A 23,716-nucleotide genomic window follows, 5' to 3' on the forward strand; every position below is an offset into this window, starting at 1 on the left:
TTGTTAAAGTTTTGAATACAATTATGGGCCTTATTCTACTAGTATAAAAGAAACCCAAGAGCAATCAATTGAAATATCTGATCTTACAAATGCAACGACTTTTCTTTAAAACCAAAAGGTACATTTTCTTTACCAACGCATTCACAATTGGGTTTGATGCAACGTCATCCGCAACGTCTTGGCAACACATATTGCTGTATGACGTCAGAGGAGTATAATTTTCGATTTTATTTCGAATGTAAAATTATCGGTTTCTATTTCACTGGGAAGTCACGGTAATTCATTGCAACCAATGAAATAAAAAACTATGGCATTATGTCTCTTTACTTTAAAATTATGTTTTAAATATTATTATCTTGTGTATGCCTGGTTTTTGCTGGGTCAACCGTATTAAAAATTTGAAATATGTCAATTCATAGAATGAAAGATACATCATACACCTATATCTGCCTCATGTTTTTCTATGTGTAACCTGCCTAATCCGACACCTGATTAATCCAAAATCCTGCTTTAAACAGACACGTGTTCATGGTCCTAAAATATGCATATCCTTGCAAAAACACCTTAGTATTCCGAAACTCTGCTTATTGCGACATTTTTTTCTGGTCTACCTGTGTGTCGGATTAAACAAGTTACACTGTAAATACAAGGAATCTTTTATTCTGTACAAATTTTATATTAATATGATACTCCTTTTTTTGTGTAGTTATACCAAACAGTGGCCATGTCGAGAACGGAAAACCAGATACTAAGGTCTCGCCAATCGATACAAACAAGAACTCTGAACAACGATCTGCAAACCATACACCCTCATCTTCACCTCCAACATCTAACAATTTAGTAGCTGTAAATACGTAACGAACACTTCATGGCTCTGTATAGAAAAGTCACGTGACTAGAAAGTGATCCATATCACAGTTGGGACGTATGTGTTAGTTTCGGATATAGTTTAAAGTACAGACAGGATGGAAGTCGCTTCAAGAATCCAGAAAGAAAGCTTCGAAAGAATAAACCATTTATATTAAGCTGACATATGGAAATGTTGTTTTGCACCGGCATTTTTTATTTAATCGATTAAACGATAGATGTATTAAATGGGCATTTTAGGAGATCTGAATATTTAAACATTAATGTATATAAATTACCAAATCACGGAAAAAGACTAAGTTAGTGTTTAAAAGTTGTTTAATGATAACGTTCTAACCATAGTTATGATTGAATTTTAATTTAATTGACCTTGCCATTTTTTCATGGATAATTGACCTTTTTAAGAAGGATTCTACAGTTTCACGCATGTATTGGCAAATAATACAAAATGTGTAATGTACAATGTAGAGTTGCACTGAATCATTATTTGTGAATTTTGTATGTAGTTATGATCCTTTTGTTACTTAAATCATATCATCAGGGCTCAATTCTTAATTAGGGACTAAAGCAATCAATTTCAACTTTTTCCAGATGTACAACTACTTGTATTTTCCCCCTGGTAATTTTTAGATCCAAAATTTGATCAAAATAAAAATAAGAGGGTAGAACACATACTATTGAAGGTTTACTATAACAATAGAATAAAAAAAAATAAAAAATATAATACTATAGTTTTCACTTTAGTATTGAAATTGAAATGAAATAGTATGTCAAATGGCAAAATCAACAGCTCAAAACACATCCTACGAATTGATAACATATTCCCGACTCAGAACAGGCAACACAACCTAGTCACACGAACAACGAAAATAATGAACACAAATGTTATGATGTGTAAAGTATGGATTTGAAAACCAGTGATTCTTTCCTATTTAGTTTTATTTTTTGAGCAGAAATAAATGCATATTTAGTTTCGTATCACAAATATATTATCTTGTCTAAGGTTTTTATTTTAGTTTCATTTATTGTACTTTCTTACCTTTGACATACATTGATATATTTCCTAGTATTAAGGTGCTAATGTGATACAGTGTATAAATCATATATAAAATTATGCATTGCCCTCTCAAAGTTTTGTATATACTGTTTAATGCAGATGATTCAAAATAAAGTGTATGGCTCAATGAAGACTTTCAAACTGGAAAGTTTAATACTCAAGCTGGTATACAATACTCAAATAAAACGCCGAACATGTATACCTCAATTGTAACAAGTGTATCGTTTGATAAAATTTTACAGTAATAGGGTAATCTACTTCTACAATTGTATAATGACAAGAGACGCTGGTGTTTAAAGTTGTTACAATGGTTATTGGACAAGTATTTGAAACAAGGCGGGAAATATTAGTTGTTTTTGGTTGAAGTTCAAATAAGCATAAGATAGATATTCAGATCTCCCTTTGCAGGGTCCAAGCAACGCTTTATTTATAATAATAATGAATCGATATCTCAATCATCTTTTACATTGTACACATTAAATAATATATTGTATTTCAATGTTACCATTTGCACACGTTTTTAATTATCAAAGAGAGAGAACCGTTATTTGTTCTCGTCAGATCAACGAGATTTGCAAATCAGAATTTGTTATGTTGAGTATGTTGTTTATTAGATTGTTAGAAAACTGTTGATTTTATTTAAATTTTATTGTGTAGATAAATTTTGATTGACAGTTTGTTTTGTGAGAGTTTATTACACCACGTGGTAATGATGTATCCATTAAAACCAATTCATCTACGATAATGGCTCCTTCTCGAAAGAAGAGTTACACTGATATATGTTATCTAAATAATGCCAAATATAATATTTCTCTAAAATGAAAAAAGTTATAACAAGATATCTTTTAGTTGGAATTATTTCTATATCTTGGTATTTTCTACAATAAAATATTAAATATATAAATTTATTATACAATTTAGATTTTATCACAAATCTGCTACATACAATATTTATCTTCTCGAGTTTGTTTAATTTTCAAAATTATAAAATTTGCATTGTTACTGAGCATTTTTGTATTTATAGATAAACTTATCGAGTGTAGATACATGTTATTCTGAAGTGGGTTAGGGGCATAATCTGTTTCTCTTATGATTCCAGGAAAAATTCAGATTGCAATATTTCGGATAGATAAGTTAGGAAATTCTACGAGAAATATGTGTTCAAAGTGTGGTATCTCAAAACTAATCAGATGTTGTATAGGACACATAATTTCAAAAAAACACTTATCACAGCAAAACAGATTTTCTTTTTAAACCATGATAACTTGAATCTGCATATATGTAGGATGAAGACGCTTTTACAAATTCAAATAACACGTCTTTGAAAGATGTGTTTGATAAAAAAAAATTCTGTACAGTTTTTAAACAGATTTTACGATTTTTTTTATATGCTTGTTGAATAAAATATTGCATATTTAGATTTTTTTAAATTTTTGTAAATGTTAATATCTGGACGAAAGACTTAAAACATATAATATCATTTGTTGATTTGCACAGTAAAAGGGGGACAACTCAGACGTCAAAATGTTATATTATCAGCTATTTCCGTCAGATTCATAAATAACATTAAGTGACTCATTCAGATGCTAGTATTGAGATTTAAGAATTCTTTTTTTTTCTCGTTTTTTACAACTTTTTAACATACTTGTTTCTTTTCTCATGACGTAAAATGACTTAATTTCGTATCCATTCCTCATATATATTCAGTATATTGAACTTAAATATTCTAAAAATATAACGCAAAATGAGACATCTCTGACATAAATACATTTTGGAATAACAGGATAAAATGTATGTGTAACAAAAAATATTGATTTTCCTTAGAAATTACAAAGAATTCTTTGTATCAAATCATAGATTTTGAAATCCTAAAAGAAACGTTTATATAGCCATTTCTTCCTGTGGTATTTATTAATTTATTGTCACTTTAAGATATTAGATTTATAAATTGGATAACTTTTGTTATATATTTATTTCCACATATGATTCAAAATTTAATTATAATTTTTTAAAGTTATTATCTTTTTGGCTATTTTTTTTTTACATGTAAAGACCATTAAACAGCTGAACTGTGTCTGTTATCGTTACGTATCATGCTATATGTTTACATATGTTATACATTTATAATTTCATATTGTGATATATGTGGCATATCTGAATATTTGTTTTTACAATTTGCCAAATTTGTTAAAATTGAACATATTCAACAGTTACAATACATATACATGATATACCAAATAGTTGTAAAATGTAGATTGAATAAATGCAAACTTTACCATTTTAATTTTAAATCTAAGTTGTCACCCACTCTCACACATCAACAGTCAACTGCTTCATGCACGATGAATAACGTTGTTATTTTTTTCTTACAAGTCTTCGATTAATAGTTTTATAGATAAGCATCTGACATTGTCTAAATACTTCAATTAGTGTTACATGTACCTGTGAATGCCTAAGATGGTACAATACACATAAGGGAGATAATTCTTATAAATTAGCTGACCGTTTAAATCACTAACTATTAGTACGGGGAAAGCTTTTCAACGATAAAAATTAGTGTTTGTCAACTGCTATATATTCAACCAAATTATTCTTGTTAATTCAGTGGTTGAAATTTCTAGAAATTTTCACTGTTTTGTAAACTTGTCAAAGTAAATATACAGCTTTTCAACGGTCTTGGTTCTCATACATGTATGTCTTCGTATTTCAAATGTTTGGCTTTGATTAGTCTAGATGAAAGTAAATCCAGAAAAGCGCTTCACGCAAAAACGTGTTGTTTTCATTTTTTTTGGTTATAACATAAAGATCTTAATTGGTTAGGTCATCATTCAATGGGGTCAGTTTTTTTCTTTGATCCTTAAGACATGTTTACACGATCCTTTTGTTTGCCCATTAAATCATATTTCTAAATATTTTAGTAGCCCATTACTCTCTATAAAATTGAGAAAGGAAATGGGGAAAGAGTCAAAGCGACAACAACCCGAACATAGAGCAGTCAACATCTGAATTCCACCACTAGGTCTTTGTTTGTTGATTCATTGTTCTCTTTTCCTATATTTTGCCCATCTCTATTTATGTTATTTTATTATGTTAACCCAAGTCAGACCCTCAATTATGCAATCAATAAAGGTTTAAGGGTAAATATTGCATGAAATGCAATCAAAACCCTATATGACTAACTAAATATATAAATTTCCTGTTACAAAACTTTGAATTTTTCGAAAAACTAAGGATTTTCTTATCCCAGGCATAGATTACCTTAGCCATATTTGGAATTTTGAATCATCAATGCTCTTCAACTTTTTACTTGTTTGGCTTTATAAATATATTGATATGAGCGTCACTGATGAGTCTTATGTAGACGAAACGCGCGTCTGGCGTACTAAATTATAATCCTGGTACCTTTGATAACTATCATCACTTCCTATTTGATAACAAAATATTGTGCATTGATCATTACATTCTTAAAATCATTTTAATGAATATTTTCGGAAATTAATCAATGTTATATATGCTCAGATATTCAAGTCACAAAACAATGTTACATCTGTCAAGAAAATAGCATTACTTTGCAAGGCGCAGGAATCTAATATATATTCAAAAATTATAAATGATGTCATTGTTTACATGGTTAAACCTTATCTTCAAAAATTTGAGTTATCTCCCATTGTTCAGAATTCTAGTGGAAACAATATATTGACAATACAATATTTAGTTTTACTTTCCACTGATTAATTACCGCGATGTTTAATCTTCTGTGCTTACAAGCACTTTGATTTCATAATATGAATTGCTATATATAATAATAATTATTCATTTCTTGTAAGATAAATGTGATTCTACAGTTGTCCTAGACGATTTTAGATACAATATTTTTTTCTAATTGGGTTAACTATTTTTTTTAGTGATATCATCAATGTGCTTGTATTACGAATTCACTATTAATATGAGATCGTTATGTCACTGTAAATTGTTTGAATAAAACCACAATCGTATCTGATGTATTGCATCAAGAAATAAACTTGTTTAATTTGTATGATTTTTGTTTTATTATTTATTTGTGTTCTATTAGTGACCATCGTTGTGCGTTTTTTTTACTTTGAAGATTGTACCAGTGAAACATAAACGAGGGACAAAAGATACCAAAAGGGATAATAAAACTCATAAATCAAAAATTAACTGACAACGCCATGACTAAAAATGATCAAGACAAACAGACAAACAAAAGTACACATGGCACAAAATATAAAACCAATGAATTAACAACAAGAACCACACCAAAATCTAGGGGTGATCTCAGGTGCTCCCGAAGGGTAGGCAAATTCTGCTCCCGTGGCACCCGTCTTCTATACTGGAAGTTGTAGGGTCGTATGTTATATCTTTTAACGTCATAGATTGTTCTTGATTCACTAGTAACACCCGTTAGATAGGGTCCAAACGTTCAACGACACTTGTTTAATTTGGGTGATTTTTTCGGTGTACCTTCGGACCAAGGAAATGGCAACAATCGATGTGCGTCATTTTACTTTGACGATTGTACCAGTCAAACACGCGCGTCTACACTAGAAATAATCGGGGCGTCTGCTATACTAGTATCTAAAACATAGATTGTTTGTGTTCATTAATAACATCCGTCGGAAAGGGTCTTTTTGAACTTTTGGTACTCGATGCTGTTCAACTTTGTACTTGTTTCGGCTGTCAAACGTTTGTATCTGGGCGTCACTAGTAAGTCTTGTGTGGACAAAAGCCCTTTATGGCGTATTAAAATTTAAAACTTGATGCCTTTTGTTAGCTATTATTCCTGTGTTTTTGTCAATTGTGTTCTCCTATTTATTTGTATTGTAGTCCTGTAATGATGTGTTGTCATTTTAATGTTATATTTCACATGGCCATAAACGAGGAAGGTTTGGCATGCCACAAAACCAGGTTCATTTAACCATATTTTCCTTAAATAATGTCCTGTTCCAAGTCAGGAATATGGCCAGTCTTATTATAGTTCGTTTATGTGTGTGTTACATTTTAACGTTGTGTTTCGGTTGTTTCGTTTGTTTTCTCTTTTTTTTAGTTTGCATTCACATTACTATAAGACGTTTCACGTTACTTATCTATTCATGTATTTGGTTTTGATGTTATATTTGTTATTCTCATAGGATTTTGTCTAATGCTTAGTCTGTTTCTGTGTGTGTTACATTTTAATGTTGTGTCGTTGTTCTCCTCTTATATTTAATGCGTGTCCCTCAGTTTTAGCTTGTTACCCCGAGTTGGGTTTTTTCCATGGATTTTTTAGTTTTAAACAGTGGTATACTACTGTTGCCTTTGTTTACATTTGTCAAAAAATTTTAAATGACACATTGGTCGATTAAAAACCACTGTACATTGAATAAAATAAAGTTTCCTGATATGTAGTATTCTCAAAAATCATTTTGTAAACTAATCAGAAAGTCTTTATTTATTATTGAGAAGCTTAATATTTGATTAACAACAGCACGTGATTAAAACGGTCAGCTGATTTTTATACGGTTATATCCCTGGCAATGATTCAAACCAAAATGTATCTGAAATAAGGCTGTGATGCAAATATATATTTTTTATATAGCTTATTTCTCATATCAAACGAATGAGAGCATGTGTCAAAATTGCCAACAAAGACAACTCTCCATCAGAGACAAACGTACGTTGAAATACCACACTACAAAGAAAATTCCCCTGGGTGTTCCCATATCAATGAGAAAATCAAAAAAATAATCCCATCAAACGAATGGAAAACAAGTTTCATATTCAGGACTAGGTATAGGAAGTTCTTTGTGTAAAAAAAAGTGGATGAAACATGTGAATGTGTAAATAAACTAAGCATAGGTACAAGGATTGAAATTTTGTTTTTAAGGCAAGACGCTCGTTTTGTCTACAAAAGACTCATCAATGACGCTCAAATAAAACAATGATAAAAAATCCAAATTAAGTTCGAAGTTTCATTGCAGTTATGACCAGAAATTCCGAAAAGTTTTGCCAAATACAGCTAAGGAAATCTATTCTTGAGGTAGAAAAAAACGTAGTATTTTAAAAGTCCAAGCTTTGTAAACAGTTCATATATAATTATGACTGTATCAATGATTTTTATGTCAACACAGAAGATTTGCTAACACCCTCGCGGATTTAAAACAGTTATTGTTAATAAAATCACCATAGATACCAGGATTGAATTTTGTATTTGCGCCAGACGGGCGTTTCGTCTACAAAAGACTCATCAGCAATGCTCAATTAGAACAATGTTAAAAAGGCCAAATAAAGTATGTAATTGAAGAGCATTGAGGACCTGAAATTCCGAGACGTTTTGCCACATATATACAGCTAAGGTAATCTGGATGTGTAATTTTTCTATCGAATTATGCAATTCGAACAGAGGTATACTACTGTTGCCTTTACTATTCATTGGGCAGAAAAAAAATAGTACATGTATTCCAAAAATTCTAACTTTTGTAAACAGTTTATTTATGAGTATGTCTATATCAATGATTATTCATTTCAACAGTACAAACGCGAACACTGGTGAATATACCAAAAAAGATGATAAACAGCAACAAAAGACTCTTTAATAAAGTAAAGTTATAAAAAAAGTTAAATAACAAAAATACTGTACTCAGAGGAAAATCAAATCGGAAAGTCCCTAATCACATAGCAAATTCAAACGACAAAACACAACAAACAGAAATGGGCAAGAACTGTCATATTCCAGACTTGGTACAGGCATTTTTAAATGTAGAAAATGGTGGACTTTACTGGTTTTATAGCGCTAAACCTCTCACTTTGTTGACAGTCTCATCAAATTCCGTTATATTTACAATGATTAGTGAACTAAACAGACATAACAAAAAAAATAGTCAAAATATGTCATCATCGTGTAACAATTTTAAAAGGAACAATTTAACAGAACAAACAAACATCTATTAACAAACACATTCTTGATTTGCGTGTCTGACGTCAGAAAATTTTTGTTAAAGTTTAAAGTTTTTAATAAAGTTGTATCATTAGTCCATAGAAACCGATACAGAAAAGTGTCTTTATTGAAATAAGTTAACGGTTTCAAAATAAAGTAGAAGTGAACTAGTTATGATTACAAATTCGCCTCCTCAATTGACCTTAAAATGTTTGGATTTTTCCCAGTAATTTACACTTTTTTATTTTTATATTTTTTGGCATAGCAAATCGGATGCTTTATTATAAGTATCCGTGAAATGCATCCTTTTGTTTTGACACAGGAAAACAATGACATGTGTAATTTTATAACGCCGAGTGTTCGATTTTTCAGTACTAGGATGTACTTAAATTCAACTTTATCATTTTAGAAAGTTCTGCAATCACATTTTTAAATTTTCCACATCGTTCAATAAACAAAAGTTTACCCTATGGTTGAACTTTCATAATTGAGGATGTTGGTGTGCATTCACGAACTTTGGCAATTTTACAATCAAAACGATCGACAACCTATTCTATACTTCAAAAATGCAGAAACTGTTAAGTATGGCTCTAGTTTTGGACGTTCTTCAAGAAGGCGATTCAAGAAAAGCGATTCAGACACTTTAGAATTTTAAAGTTTTTTCCTCCATAAATCGGATTGATTAGTCAGTATGACTTGGTATTATGAAGCTATTTTTTCCAATTGTTCGTCAGATTTAAATTTTGTTCAATACATCCGATCCCCAAACATGTGGTCAGTTAAGATATGACTACAAACCAACAACAGATTGAAAAAAACGCATCGCAATACGTACCATAAAGTAATTTCAGACCATAAAGTTTGTCATTGATAAACGAAATAAGGCAATTGATAATACACCACTAATGTGTCCCAACCTGAGAAATAACAACATGTGAATCGTCTGCCAGATTTTAGTTTATAAACATAGTAAAAATAGCATTGGCAATCACGTAATTGTCATAAGAAAAATCGTCGAAAATAGTTGCGGGAAATGTAAAAAGTAGAATCACAAAAATACTGAACTCAGAGGAAAATCAATTCGGAAAGTCCATAATCACATGGCAAAAATCAAATAACAAAACACATCAAAACGAATGGACAAGAACTGTCATATACCTGACTTGGTACATACATTCTTAAATGTAGAAAATGGTGGATTAAACCTGGTTTATAGCGCTAACCCTCTCACTTTGGTGACAGTCTCATCAAATTTGTATATTTAACATGATGCGTTAACTAAACAGACACAATAAATTAAATAGTCAAAATATGGGTACAGCAGTCATCATCGTGTAACAATTTTAAAAGGAACAATTAAGGTGAACAAAAAAAACCATCTATCTGCAAACACATTTATTAATTTTCGTGTCTGATGTCAGAAAACTTTATACGTCGTATATATTTGTCGTTCAATGTACATACAAACAATTTTCAATTTTCACATAGGCAATGTTAGCATACAGGGTTAAAAATAAAAAGTATGTAAAAATGATTTTCAGAAATAGACCGATATTTAGAATAGTCCAAAAGTTATTTAGAATTTATAAGAATCCAGAAATAGTTAATTCAACTACGCGATTGAATGATTTTGACGTTTGAAGTTCAACGTGTTTATGTATAAATAAACTTTTACCTTGACTTTGGACAAATATATATATTTATCTAATTCTTCGTAAATTTATCCCTTTCTGAACCAATATATAAAAAAAAATAATCAAATTGTGGTTCGTTTGATCTCAGTTCTTCATTCAAATTTGGTTAAAATTCGATGTCGAATTTTCTTGCTTTCCTCTGAATTTCTTATTGTGACTGCACGAAAAACGGCGACCATGCCTGATGACGTCACATAGAAAGAACGCATCTTTTTGCAGATCATTCGAAAAGAAGGAATACCTTTGCCTGCATATTGTTTGAAATTCATAAGGGAAACAGATTCTACGGCCAAATCTCGTATAATACGATATTTATCCACACTCGACAGTTAAATTTAAAATATTTAAATTAAATTGTCTCGAGTGGAGAAATATCGTATCACACTCGATGCAGTGGTAGAATCTAAAATATAAGGTTGTAATTTGAAGTAAAACTCTTTAACACCATTTCAGCGTATATATAGATCATCGACATCGTAAAATAACAGCATTGAACAACAATGTAAACCTTTTGGGAATAAAAGTCGAAAAGAGTCACATAAAAAAGCCTCTGTAGTATAGACACTTGGTTGTCGTTCGTTCTTATTGTAAAATTGCAAAACGTCGTGAATGGCCGGCAACGTCCTCAATAATGGAAGTCCAACAAAAGTGATGATAAATATTATTTGAATGACGGGGAGAATTAGTTTCTTGTTTTTCTTGTTAAAATATTTGTATACAACTGGTCTTTTTTTTTTCTGTTAGACTTAAATTGTTATTAAATGAGAAGCGTTATAGCTAAGTATTAATCGAATATATATATATATTTGTCCAAAGCCAAGGTAAAAGTTTAAATGTTATATAGTAAAAGGGAATATAGATAGATAAGACAATTTCCTGTCATGTCTACCTTTTTTTTTAAGGATATGTCACTTTGATATATACATGATATATGTTGACCAAAAGCTTTGCCATAATTTTAACCAACCAAAAAATTGTTCTCAAAACGTCAGAAAAAAGAAGAATGGTTATTGAAAGTGATGGTGTTGAGTTGGCTCAACATAGGCAGGCGAAATAAATAGAACCTTTTAGTTTTCATATACGATTAATTTGACGTTCGGAGATCAGACAAAGATTGACTTAAATTTTAAAAACTTTCAAGCGATAAATAATCGTACAATTTACGTTAACAAATCAAACATGTAAATGTTTTCCTGTTTCAAAACCAATAGGATGCATTACGGATACTATATTGTAAAATATCATATTATATACATAAACAACACGTGGAAATTAATAGGGAAAATCCGGACATTTTTAGGTCAGTTGTTTTAATCTAAACTCGTACAACTATAATTAACTTTATGACCCTGATTTGATTCCAATAAGTACATTTTTCTAAGCTGATTAATGATAACAGTTTATTGCGTAATTATATGTCACTATATGAATGATTTGATGAATGTGAGCCCCATATTTATCATAAGAACATGTAGGCTAACTGAAACAAATATTTGATACTAAATTGAATACCCTGCTACAAAGTTTTCTTTATTTTACTGTGTGCGTTAAATTCTTTGACGGTATTTTGTTCAAGGTTATGGTTGTCTTCCTGGTATTGTTTGACATCGAACTCTCTTGTTTTATATATTTGGAATTTACCTAATGTCATAGATCAAATATATTCGTTCAGATTATATATATAGGAAGATGTGGTATGAGTGCCAATGACACAACCCTCCATCAAAAGAAAAAAATATAAAATCAAACCATTATAGGTCAAGGTACGGCCGTCAACACGGAGCCTTGGCTCAAACCGAACAACAAAGTATAATGGGCCCCAAAATTATGTTCGTTTTTTTTTTTTAATATGTTATTTGATCCATTATGCTATTTTAATTGATATTATAAAGTGTGTCTTTCGAAGTTGGGAATTTACACTATTGTTTCATATAAGATGAAGGTTGGCGCCTATCAAAATTATTAGATCCGCTTCATTTGTTTTAACCTGACCTAAGTCATGAACCTGATTATCTATGTTTGTCGTTTATTATTGTAGTTTATAAGTGATTTCTGTTATTTTGATATAGATAAGACCCTTTTTTTAATTTGAGTGCACTTATAGCTTGCTGTACGGGGTGTATGCCAAGGATCCGTGTTGAATGCCTTACTTTGACATTTGACCTTCAATGGTTTACCAAGATATCTTTTGTATCAGGACTTTCACTCGGTCAATACTTTATATATGGACCTGTTAGATTATATAAAACATCGGGCCTCGTCCTCGGTAAATATAATTTGACCAGGTCCATGTATAACGTATTTACCTCGTCAAAAGTCTATAATTGATAAATATGTATACTTTAGACAATTTCTATGTGTGTGAGATAGGGGTTTGACTCTGTAGTAGTTCGGGAAGGATAAGCATAGGCACATAACTGTGCTCATTCTGAATCCTATTTTAGATCTGATTGAAGGTTAATTGGACAAATAAAGCAAAAGCAAACAACTGGCAACACTTTAAATATCATTTCAGGAAACATGCTCAAAGTATATTCTGACATCAATCTGTAATTGGCTTATGAACTTTAAAAACATGTTGTGCTGAGGCGTACACAGTAACATACTGCTATGTACGGTAATTTTGCTTGGTTTATTTTATTTGATAGACGGTGGTTATCGAGGCTGTTTAATTAATTGTTTGCCAATTTCTGTGTACTTCAGTGTCCTATGGGCTTAATGTATTATGTAATGTACAACTATCACTACCAGTTTTGGCTTGAAGCCTCATTCCATATATTGATCATTAATAAATGCGTTACCAGTTTATCAGAGTCACGTGTAGGAAATTAAAATATGTGTTACAAGTTAGTCGAAGTCACGTGCAAGAAGGAAAACATTTTCCGGTGGACATGTATAAATGAGGCGATATGATAAAAGTATGTATAACGCGTCTAGTTTTCATAAGTGAGGCTGACAAGTCTGACAGAATGAGGCTCGTGTTTATATTCATAACTGTTTGCATTGTGTCTGCATATGGCACCACGTTAAAGTTTGAATCCTCTCCCTCTTCAGTCGATGATGAGAACGAGGTCGAGGCTCCGAAGCCAGATGTAGCCCCCTCCTCAGTCGATGATGAGAACGAGGTCAAGGCTACGAAGCCAGATGTTGCCCCATCTTCAGTCGATGATGATATGGAGGACGAGGTCGAGGCTCCGGAGCCAGATGTTGCCCCCTCTTCCGTCGATGATATGGAGGACGAGGTCGAGGCTCCGGAGCCAGATGTTGCCCCATCTTCAGTCGATGATGATATGGAGGACGATGTCGAGGCTCTGAACTCAGATGGTGCCAACGTTGAGTCAAAAGATGAAACGGAGAATAATGAGTTTCAGGCCCTGAAATCGGAAGTATCAATGTTGAAGAGAGAAATGACAAAAGGTAAGTTGATTTTTAATGAACGTAGACCCTTATTTAACATATATTGTTTTATTTGTCCATTTAAAGTATTTGTTTTTCAAACTCTCAATTTATGTTCACGTAGTTTTTTTCATATTTTTTCAGTTAAATGTTATCATGATTATTTTGGACTATGTATATTTATGCGTGTATATCTGTATATGAATATGTATTTGGTTTCTTTCTTTCAATCTCATTGAATGCTTAAATATAGTTACATAATAATTGCATCAAAATTTGAATTTGAATTTTATTTCAGTCCAACGTCGTCATCTCAACCGTCGTCATCGTCACCGTCGTTATCGTCACCGTCGTCATCACCACCGTCGTCATTATCACCGACGTCATGGTTGTAAGTGTTTATTTACCATTAAGTTTGTTTGCATTTAAAGTACTTTTACTTCAGTCAGTATTTGTTTAAATAATATCTCGTGTGTTTTCGGATTGAGAATACAGTCCATTGCCTCGCCGTAGAGCAAATATACAGGATCATAAATGATAACAGAAAACAAAAAAGAAGTTAAAGAATTGGCCGTTTTAGGCTCTAAAGCATCATGGGTAATTTCATTGTCCGTACCCCAAAATGAAAATAATATCAACAGATTTTCACCTCATATATATTCTAACGACTTAATTACAAACATTTATAATACACAAGATGTTTAAAGTATACTTAACTTTTTTTAATGCACGTACCATCTTATTCGGGATGGTCTTTTTCTGTATATTAAACATCAATTTTTCGATTCTCTAAAACATTTTTCACAAGAAACGGTAATTTCAGGATGGTGAATATAATTTATTTCTAAACAGGAAAGTTACGGGAACGCATTTCACTTCTAAGCCTGTTATTGAAGTTTTCCCACTCAGTATAGATTATAACATCGACTTGAAGTGCGATTTTTGAGTCTGTTAATCTAGTATAACATATTGGACGTTTATGGTTCAAAACAGGTTTTTTTTGGTATAAAAATTATTAAAAGATTTATCATGAATATACAATTCCCAAAGAATGCATCTAATTTTGATTGACAAAGTTCAGTACACCGGATATGTATTTGTACATCTTTTAAAAGATCTATGTTTGCAACATTACACTTAAAAACATTGCATACGTCATGTGTCTTCAGTTATGTTGATAATGTGTTATTTTTTTACTTTTAGTCCTGAAAAACCATAGAGCCTAGTACTTTCGTCTCACATGGCGACTTATTTCGTCTCACATATCGATTACATGACGATTATAATCGTTTCACATATCGATTACATGACGATTATAATCGTTTCACATATTGATTACATGACGATTATAATCGTTTCTCATATCGATTACATGACGATAATATTCGTCTCACATATCTATTACATGACGATTATAATCGTTTCACATATTGATTACATGACGATTATAATCGTTTCTCATATCGATTACATGACGATAATAATCGTCTCACATATCGATTACATGACGATACTCATCGTCTCACATGATTTTTTTCGTCTCACTTGACGATAATTCTAAATACTTATATTCCAAAAAAAATGAGAATGGAAATGGGGAATGTGTCAATGAGACAACAACCCGAACATAGAACAGACAACAGCAGAAGGTCACCAAAAGGTCTTCAATGCAGCGAGAATTTCCCACACCCGGAGGCGTCCTTCAGCTGGAACCTAAATATAATATATATATAAACTAGTTCAGTGACGTCCATATCTCATCATTCAAAAGCACTCTAGTGGAGATTCAAGATTTTAAAAGTTTTTAAAACCTTTTTATCATCCCTTTCAGTCTGATAACAGTTAAGATGCTAACGGTACTGCGGGTATGAACTTACTGTATAAAATAAAAATAATTTGTTGACTAATTTCTAAATGAGCCAATTATCTCAGCGAAAACTTCTAACAATTAGGGTACATAATATGTTATGTCATTGGACATTATAAAAACAATCTCATAGATTTTAACACATTTTGTTCATCTCGGTGACACCAACACTTATATTTCAAAACTTACCTACGCTGACAATACCATCAATTAATACAGCTCATTACTGAAAGTATTTAAATGAACGTTATTGGATCAATATTTAAGATCACTGATATATATCTTGTCATCATCAGCTATAAGAAAGATAACTGCACCAGATATAATAGTAGTAAATGTAGAATCGAATGAAATCAATCAAAAGTGGTTGATTTAATTACCAATACACACTAGTTTTTCACTTTGATAAACTTTAAGTAATTAATTTTTCTGCTTGTAGGCGTATCTGGAACTGCACAGCTTGGGTATTCGGCTAGACGAAACAAACAGCGAGTTATGTACATACGATTTAGTAGACCTTTCCGCAGGACACCTGCTTTAGTTGTTGGAATGACCTCACTGGATACCTACAGGAGAAAGAATGTGAGGGTAACTACGAATGTACTCCATCTTTCTGGACATGGATTCATTTTGTATATTAAAACCTGGGGCGGCTCGATTACCTACAATGTAGTCTACACTTGGATGGCGTGTCCAAAGTAGATGCTCACATAATCATATATGTACAAATTCCTCTATGAGTGTATTCCAATTGTAACTTTCTACAAAATCCCTATTACGTTCTTGTTATTTCTTTAGAATATTAAACTTCAAACAAAATATTGTAAATCTTTGTTAATCAATAACTATAAGTTAGATAAAAGAAGCTATTAAAACTGACTAGTACCCTGCTGAATTGTTTTCAGAAAATGTTTAATCTTCGTGACCGCATTGGATATCTACAGGGAAGAAAAAGGAGGACAAAAGCGACAGCATACCATCTTTCTGGACATGGATTCATGTTCAAAATTGTATCTTGGGCCGACTCGATTACCTAGGATGTTGTCTTAACTTGGATGGCGTGTCCAAAGTAGATGTTCAAATAGTCAGATTTGTACCAATTCCGTTATAAATGTATTCCAATCGCAACTTTGTACAACCTCCCTGTTTCGTTCCTGTTAATTCTTTATAATATTAAAGCTTCAAAAAAAAATATTTTGAATCTTTGTTAATCAATAACTATCGGTAGATACAAAAATGAAAACTATTAACACTTACTATTACCATGCTGAATTGTTTTCTTCGTGTATTTGCCAAAAAATGCAGATTGTATGCAAATGAGTTTAACTCTACTGGTGGAGCATATTGATCACTTTTATTCTAAGGTAGGAGAACACGCGGTAGGGTAGTTGGGTCGAGGAGGCGGGGTTGCAGGGTGGGAATAATCCCAAAAATTTGTCTTAGGTGAAAAAGCTTCATTTGAACGATTTTTTATTCTATTCATTGACCCCAAGACCGAGGGATGCTGATATATGTATTCATCTGTAGTCTGCATGTAGAGTGGACCTCATTTAACACATAAATCTTAACAGTCCTTAAGTCGGAGTGAAACTTATCTAAGTTAAGCAGTCCAAATAAGGTCATTCTGAACAAGCAATACCGAATTTTTCAATTTTTTCCCCGATTGTTGACTTCGACTGGACCCGAAACAGGAAGTAGTTGTTTCCTATGCGTATTTCAATAATAAAAACGATCAGTAGTTATATGGCTAATAGTTTACATGAATTTTGTGGGCCTCTGGACATCTTGTGTATGACACCAAAGGGAAGCAAACACTCCAGACATACTAGTTTTATCCGATTTCAATTTTCCAAGTACGTCATATATCAATCACATCGTTGTAGGGGTTTACCAACTAATTTACGCAAATGGTTTATTTTTTCGCACAGAGAATTTTCCGAATATAAATCTTCGCTATAATGTTAAACAAAGCTCCCTCATTTGAATACATCAAATATAATTGAAAATCGCGAAAATCAGGCAAGGCTCAACGTGAAATATGGTCTAAACAAATAAGTTGGTTTACAGTATGCAATTGGACTGTTAGTCCCACAGTTTATCAGCTTATCATTACAATATCACATGTGACCTAATTATAATTAATACCATACTTTTCTTAAATTCGCTGTTCAAGAAATGAATTTGACTATTCTCTTAAGGTCAGTGTAATTCCTAATGTTTCTACTTTTTCATCAATTCATTTATTTTATTAAAATCTACAGCTCAAACACATTAAATAAAGGCAACAGTAGTATACCGATGTTCATAACTCTTAAAGTCATAAAGTCGATAGAAAAAAACAACAAACCCGGATCACAAACCAAAACTGAGGAAAACGCATTGAATATAAGAGAATGACGACACAACATTAAAATGTAACACACACAGAAACGAACTAAGCAATAGACATAATCCGATGAGAATAACAAAAATAACATTAAAACTAAATACATGAATTTGGGATTGAAAAAAACCGTGACACGTCTTATAATAATGTGAATTCACACTCAAATATAAGAAAAATAAACGACACAAAAAAAAACACAACGTTAAAATGTAACAATGAAACAAACTTTAATATAACAATGACCATATTCCTGACTTGGTACAGGACATTTTTAAAGAAAAAATGGTTGGTTGAACCTGATTTGTGGCATGCCAAAACTCCCTCTTTTAAATATAACATTAAAATGACAACACAACATTATAAGACTACAATAAAAATAAATAGGAGAACACAATTGACAAAGAAACACACGAATAATAGCAAAAAATAAAATTGACGGTACCAATTTTCTTGCACCAGATGCGCATTTCGACAATACATGTTTCTTCAGTGATGCTCGTGGCCAAAATATTTGAAATCCAAAGCTTATATAAAAGATGAAGAGCGATAACCCAAAAGGTCCAAAAAGTATAGCCAAATCCGTGAAAGAAATCAGAGCTTTGCATGAGGGAGATACATTCCTTAACTTTCTAATAATTTCTAATATTTTGTAACAGCACATTTAATTATTTTAATAACACAAAAATCCGTATTTTCATGCCAGTACCGAAGTACTGGCTACTGGGCTGGTGATACAAAATGCACTAGGTTTAGAATCTAATACACCAGAAGTGCGTTTTGTCCACACAAGACTTACTAGTGACGTCCAGATACAAAAGTTTGAAAGCCAAATCAAGTACAAAATTGAACAGCATCAAGAACCGAAAGTTCAAAAAGGTTTTGCCAAAAACGGCTAGTGTACATGTATGTATAACAACTGTCATATCTCTGAATTAGTACTGGCATTTTCTGATGAAAAATAGTGAATTGAACTTGGTGAAAAAAACTAGCGTAACCTCTTACTGATGTGACAGTCGCATACAGTTTCATTGTATTGACACTAATGTGTGAACGAAACAAACAGTGATAATAGAATATAATAAAAGCATAAACAATGTACAAAAAAACACAATAGAATATAAGAAAAGCATAAACAAGGTACAAAAAAACACAATTTTTTAAGAAAGTTCGTAGTAAAATGTTATAAGAAATTTAATTTGTAGTAAAACTCTTAAACATTCTTCGGCGATAGGTACAAACTATCCAGCTTTTGCCCTATCGACCTACTAGAATATCAACCTCGATCCACAATGTGTACATTTTGGGACAAAATCTAGAAGACAAGTTACGTTTGATCATTTCTAATGTTGAAATAAGTAAGAGGTCTATTATCAAATGCTATATTCCGTTGATTATGAACTTACTTTTTGATCAGAAAAGACATTGCGGTACGTTTGTTGTGCTTTTTTGTTTCTAATGCAGTTAATTTATAGTCATATCATTAACTGACCATATGCTTGGGAAACGGAATTTTTGTAATAAATCTAACTTTGAAGAACGCATGGACGAATAAGGTTCAAGATACAATGTCATTCTGACTTATCAACCTAGTAAATGGAGAACAAAGACTTGAAAAAAGGCATGTGTTCGAATTGGTTTTTTCTTGATTCGCCTCTCGCAGTTCGGAGCAAAATAATTCAAGCCACAAAAAAACAATTTCTTAAATAAAACTGAACAATATTTGAAATAAAACGCCCTTTTTACCATAGGAATTAACTTTAATAGCTGTATTTGGCAAACGCCTTAAGAAAGTTTTGGTCCTCCATGCTCTTCAAGTTCGTACATCATTTTGCCTTTTTAATTTTTCATTTTTAAAGCGTCACGTACGATTCTTTAGTAGACTAAATGCGCGTTTGGTGCAAATACAAAACTTCAATCCTGAAAACTATTATGAGATTATTCATTTTTGCAAAATTGCAAAAACGTATTGAATGGACAGCAATGTTTCCAAGAATGGAAGTTCAACCATGGGGGTGAAATTGTTTTGTTCAATCTTTGGGAAAATTAAACACGTGATTTTAAATTTAAAAACATGTGTAGATAACTGACCTTTTTTTGTAAGATTCAAATTGTTATCTGATGAGAAGTGTTATAGATGAATATTACGTAGGTTCATCCGTTTTTGGAGCACCCCTCAAGAGCTTCTAAAGTACAGTAGAATTCGTGTACACTCCTTTTCGGGTTTTATGGAGAGTCTAAATGAAAGTTAAATGATTATGAAGTAATATTGAAAAAATTATATAAATTTAGAATTGTGTATCTTGGTTATTTTAAACAAAATATTTTAAGAATTCTTATCCGTTGAATGATTTATATTTTTCATCTTCAAGGGTATACATGATATAATATGAGGAGAAAAAAGTGTGTCTCGTAATTTTATTGAAACTTATGTACAGTTTCTTGTGTGTTGGAGTATGTCACATAAATATATATGTTGACAAAAAGTTTTGCCATTATTCTAAACAGAAAATTTTGATAGTTTTCAAACATTTCCAAAAAGGAAGGAGAATATTCATTTTATGATGATGGTGTACTTTAGGAATGAAAATTGGCTTTGAATGGACAGGCAATATAAATTAAAGTTTTCAAAAATTAAGGCAACAGTAGTATACTGCTGTTCGAAAGTCATATATCGATTTAGAGAAAACAAATCCAGTTACAAACCAATACTGAAGGAAACACATAAACTATATGTATAACATGTATAGACGAAAACGAAACGACAGAAACACTAAATTGGAACGAACAATTAAACGACAATGCAGAAACGAACTATAAGATAACAACTGCCAGTTTCCTGACTTGATATAGGACAGTTTTAAAGAAAGAATGGTGGATTGAACCAGGTTTTTGGCTAGCAAAATCTCGCCCTTTTATAGCAATGTTATTCTTTACACTAAAATGACAACATTACATGACAGAATTACAGTACAAATAAATGGAACATATACATATATAAACAATACCCTATATCATTTCGACATGCTCATAGTTATCAAAGGTACAAGTACAATTTGGAAATTAGTATGGCGTTCATTATCACTGAACTAGTATATATTTGTTAAGGGGCCAGCTGAAGGAAGCCTCCGGGTGCGGGAATTTCTCGCTACATTGAAGACCTGTTGGTGACCTTCTGCTGTTTGTTTTTTTATTTGGTCGGGTTGATGTCTCTTTGACACATTCCCCATTTCCATTCTCAATTTTAATGTAATTTAATACGCCAAACGCATGTTCGATTACAGAAGACTCGTCAGTGACGATCAATTCAAAATGGTAAAGAAAGCCGAACAATGACGAAAAACATTGATGACCCAAAATTATACAATAATGTGCCAAATATGGCTAAGGTTATCTGCCGGGGATTAGAAAATCCTTAATATTTAGAATTATTCATACGTTCGCCAACGGTAAATTTATAAAAAATACCATATGATTGATAAACATGTCAACATCGAAGTGGTGACTAACCACAGAATTAAAACGAAAAAAAAACTAGGTCAGCTAAAAAACAGATAAACAATTACACGTATTATCTATAAATTTCTAAAAATTATATATTGTTCAAGATTTGGTTAATAATTATGATATTTGATATATTCAATAACAATAGAAATTACAATACTAATGAAATAGAAAAGTGTTAGTAGTTTGATAATTAATTGTAATATCTAGCTATGTCGGTATTTCTTCCTTTTAAAACTAAAACAAATGCATCGTTTACGTTTAGTTAAACAAAACGAAAATCATAAACTTTTAATTTGTTGTCTGTAATGATAAATTCATATAAGCGATTAAAAATCTTTCAATTCGCGTTACTAAATCAAACATGCAGTTGTTTTCCTGTTCCCCCAACAATAGGATGTGTTACGGATACTGTATTGTGAATCTACCGTTTTATATACGAAAATAATATATGTAAATTAGTGGGGAAAATCCAGACATTTGTAGGTCAGTTGGGGGTGGAAAGGTTGTAATCTGAACTCGTTCAACTGTAATTTACTTTACGGCCATGATTTGATTTCAATAAATACAACTCGTTTTTATATAGTTCTACTGACTTATGCTCAAACGTTATAACGTGATTTGGTAAACGGTACCCTATCATGGGAAATTAACTTGATATTAGCATTAGGTAAACTACCCTCCGTTAGGAGTTAAGCTTACAAGCAATCTAACCAAAGATATTACCTTTGCCTATACACTCAATGAAATCGGCTGACGAGTTAAAAGAAAACTAAAACCGTAATGGATGAAATTAAAACACGAAAAACAGACAGACACCGTACAAAATACACAATATATGAAAATAAAGACTGAGCAACACAAACCCCCGCAAAAACTGGGTCTGATCACAGGTGTGCATGAAGTGCTCAAAAATATGACGCAGGTTGTGTTGCTCACGTGAGTATATAACTGGTGATAAGTCTCATAAAATTGAGAATGGAAATAGGGAATGTGTCAAAGAGACAACAATCCGACCAGAGAACAGACAAGAGCAGAAGGTCACCACCAGTCTTCAATGTAGCAAGAAATTCCCGCACCCGGATGCGTCCTTCGGCTGCCTCTAAACAAATCGTTTTGGAAGGCCGCAGATTGACCTATAATGGTTTATTTTTTTTGTAATTGTCATTTGGATGGAGAGTTGTCTCATTTACACTCACACCAAATCTTCCTATATCAATTGGACACACACTCCATAACCTAGTATATCATAAGAGCATTATGTCTGTCACATGCTATATGTCTCATTCCGGGGGTAAAAAGGGACGGGATTGTTGTTACGACAAGGTTTCTGGTACTTAAGATGTCTAAGTAATACTGAATTACATGTGGCACCTATCGTGTTGTTCATGTCAGTATAAATGCAGATAAAAAACAACAAAAACATACCAAATAATGCATATCGTGTAACTTGAGCAAGAACTATGAGGAATCAGAAGCAAAATATTAATGGTTTCCCATATTTGAATACTCAAAACAGTGTATTGCTTTGATCTTTATAAAAAAATCAGTTATTTAAAAAAAATTAAAAGTCATGTATTAGTTATAATGGTCATATCACTTTTAGATATTAACTCTTAAACAGATACTTCACTTTAGGTATACCACCATGCGATTGTACTCACAGTATGTACTCCGAAATTTTTACCTGTGCACTCAATAGATACATGTACATGTATGCATTGAGTAAAGATATTATCATGTTTATACTACTTGCTTAGTTAGTTTTAAAATTGACATCTTCTTCTTCATTAGCCCAGATTTATACAAATAAACTAGTATTATTACATTTGTTTAAAAATGGAGAAAATAGAAAAAAAATATAACTTACATTTACCCAAGTCTTACAAAGTGGAGCACCTTTTGAAAAAACAACTTTTGAATGACGAAATTGGTCTTTTATGAATTTTACTTTTAATCCTTTTATCTTTATAAATGTCTGACAGGGAAAGTTCAATGAACAAATATGGGACAA

The 23,716-nt window shown here is 31.8% G+C and overlaps 2 protein-coding genes across 8 annotated transcripts in view; both read left to right on the top strand.

The window, feature by feature from the left end:
- The window catches only part of LOC134690914 (potassium voltage-gated channel protein Shaw-like), an 86,176-nt gene extending 84,563 nt beyond the window's left edge, over positions 1–1,613 (top strand). For all 6 annotated transcript variants that reach the window (XM_063551081.1, XM_063551080.1, XM_063551082.1 and 3 more), the window contains one exon: positions 707–1,613. In XM_063551081.1, the coding sequence (XP_063407151.1) occupies positions 707–858 (152 nt within the window). In that variant the 3' untranslated portion in view covers positions 859–1,613. The remainder of the gene's footprint in view (positions 1–706) is intronic.
- Positions 1,614–13,439: 11,826 nt separating this feature from the next.
- On the top strand, positions 13,440–16,680 carry LOC134690915 (uncharacterized). Of its 2 annotated transcripts, XM_063551087.1 has the most exons (4): positions 13,441–13,737; positions 13,795–13,969; positions 14,247–14,339; positions 16,255–16,680. In XM_063551087.1, the coding sequence occupies exons 1-4, from the start codon at positions 13,462–13,464 to the stop codon at positions 16,515–16,517; spliced, it is 807 nt and encodes a 268-aa protein (XP_063407157.1). In that variant the 5' UTR covers positions 13,441–13,461; the 3' UTR covers positions 16,518–16,680. The 2 variants fall into 2 exon arrangements, with proteins under 2 accessions (XP_063407156.1, XP_063407157.1); XM_063551086.1 differs by having other exon boundaries at positions 13,440–13,969.
- Positions 16,681–23,716: the final 7,036 nt, after the last annotated feature.

Source organism: Mytilus trossulus, chromosome 11 (genome assembly GCF_036588685.1).
Source record: "Mytilus trossulus isolate FHL-02 chromosome 11, PNRI_Mtr1.1.1.hap1, whole genome shotgun sequence".
NCBI classification, from domain to species: Eukaryota; Metazoa; Mollusca; class Bivalvia; order Mytilida; family Mytilidae; genus Mytilus; species Mytilus trossulus.

Coding starts and splice junctions, on each gene's coding strand:
- LOC134690915 (XM_063551086.1), top strand. CDS start 13,462: ATGATAAAAGTATGTATAACGCGTCTAGTTTTCATAAGTGAGGCTGAC. Junction 13,970..14,246: donor GAAGAGAGAAATGACAAAAG/GTAAGTTGATTT, acceptor ATTTTATTTCAG/TCCAACGTCGTCATCTCAAC. Junction 14,340..16,254: donor TTATCACCGACGTCATGGTT/GTAAGTGTTTAT, acceptor TTCTGCTTGTAG/GCGTATCTGGAACTGCACAG.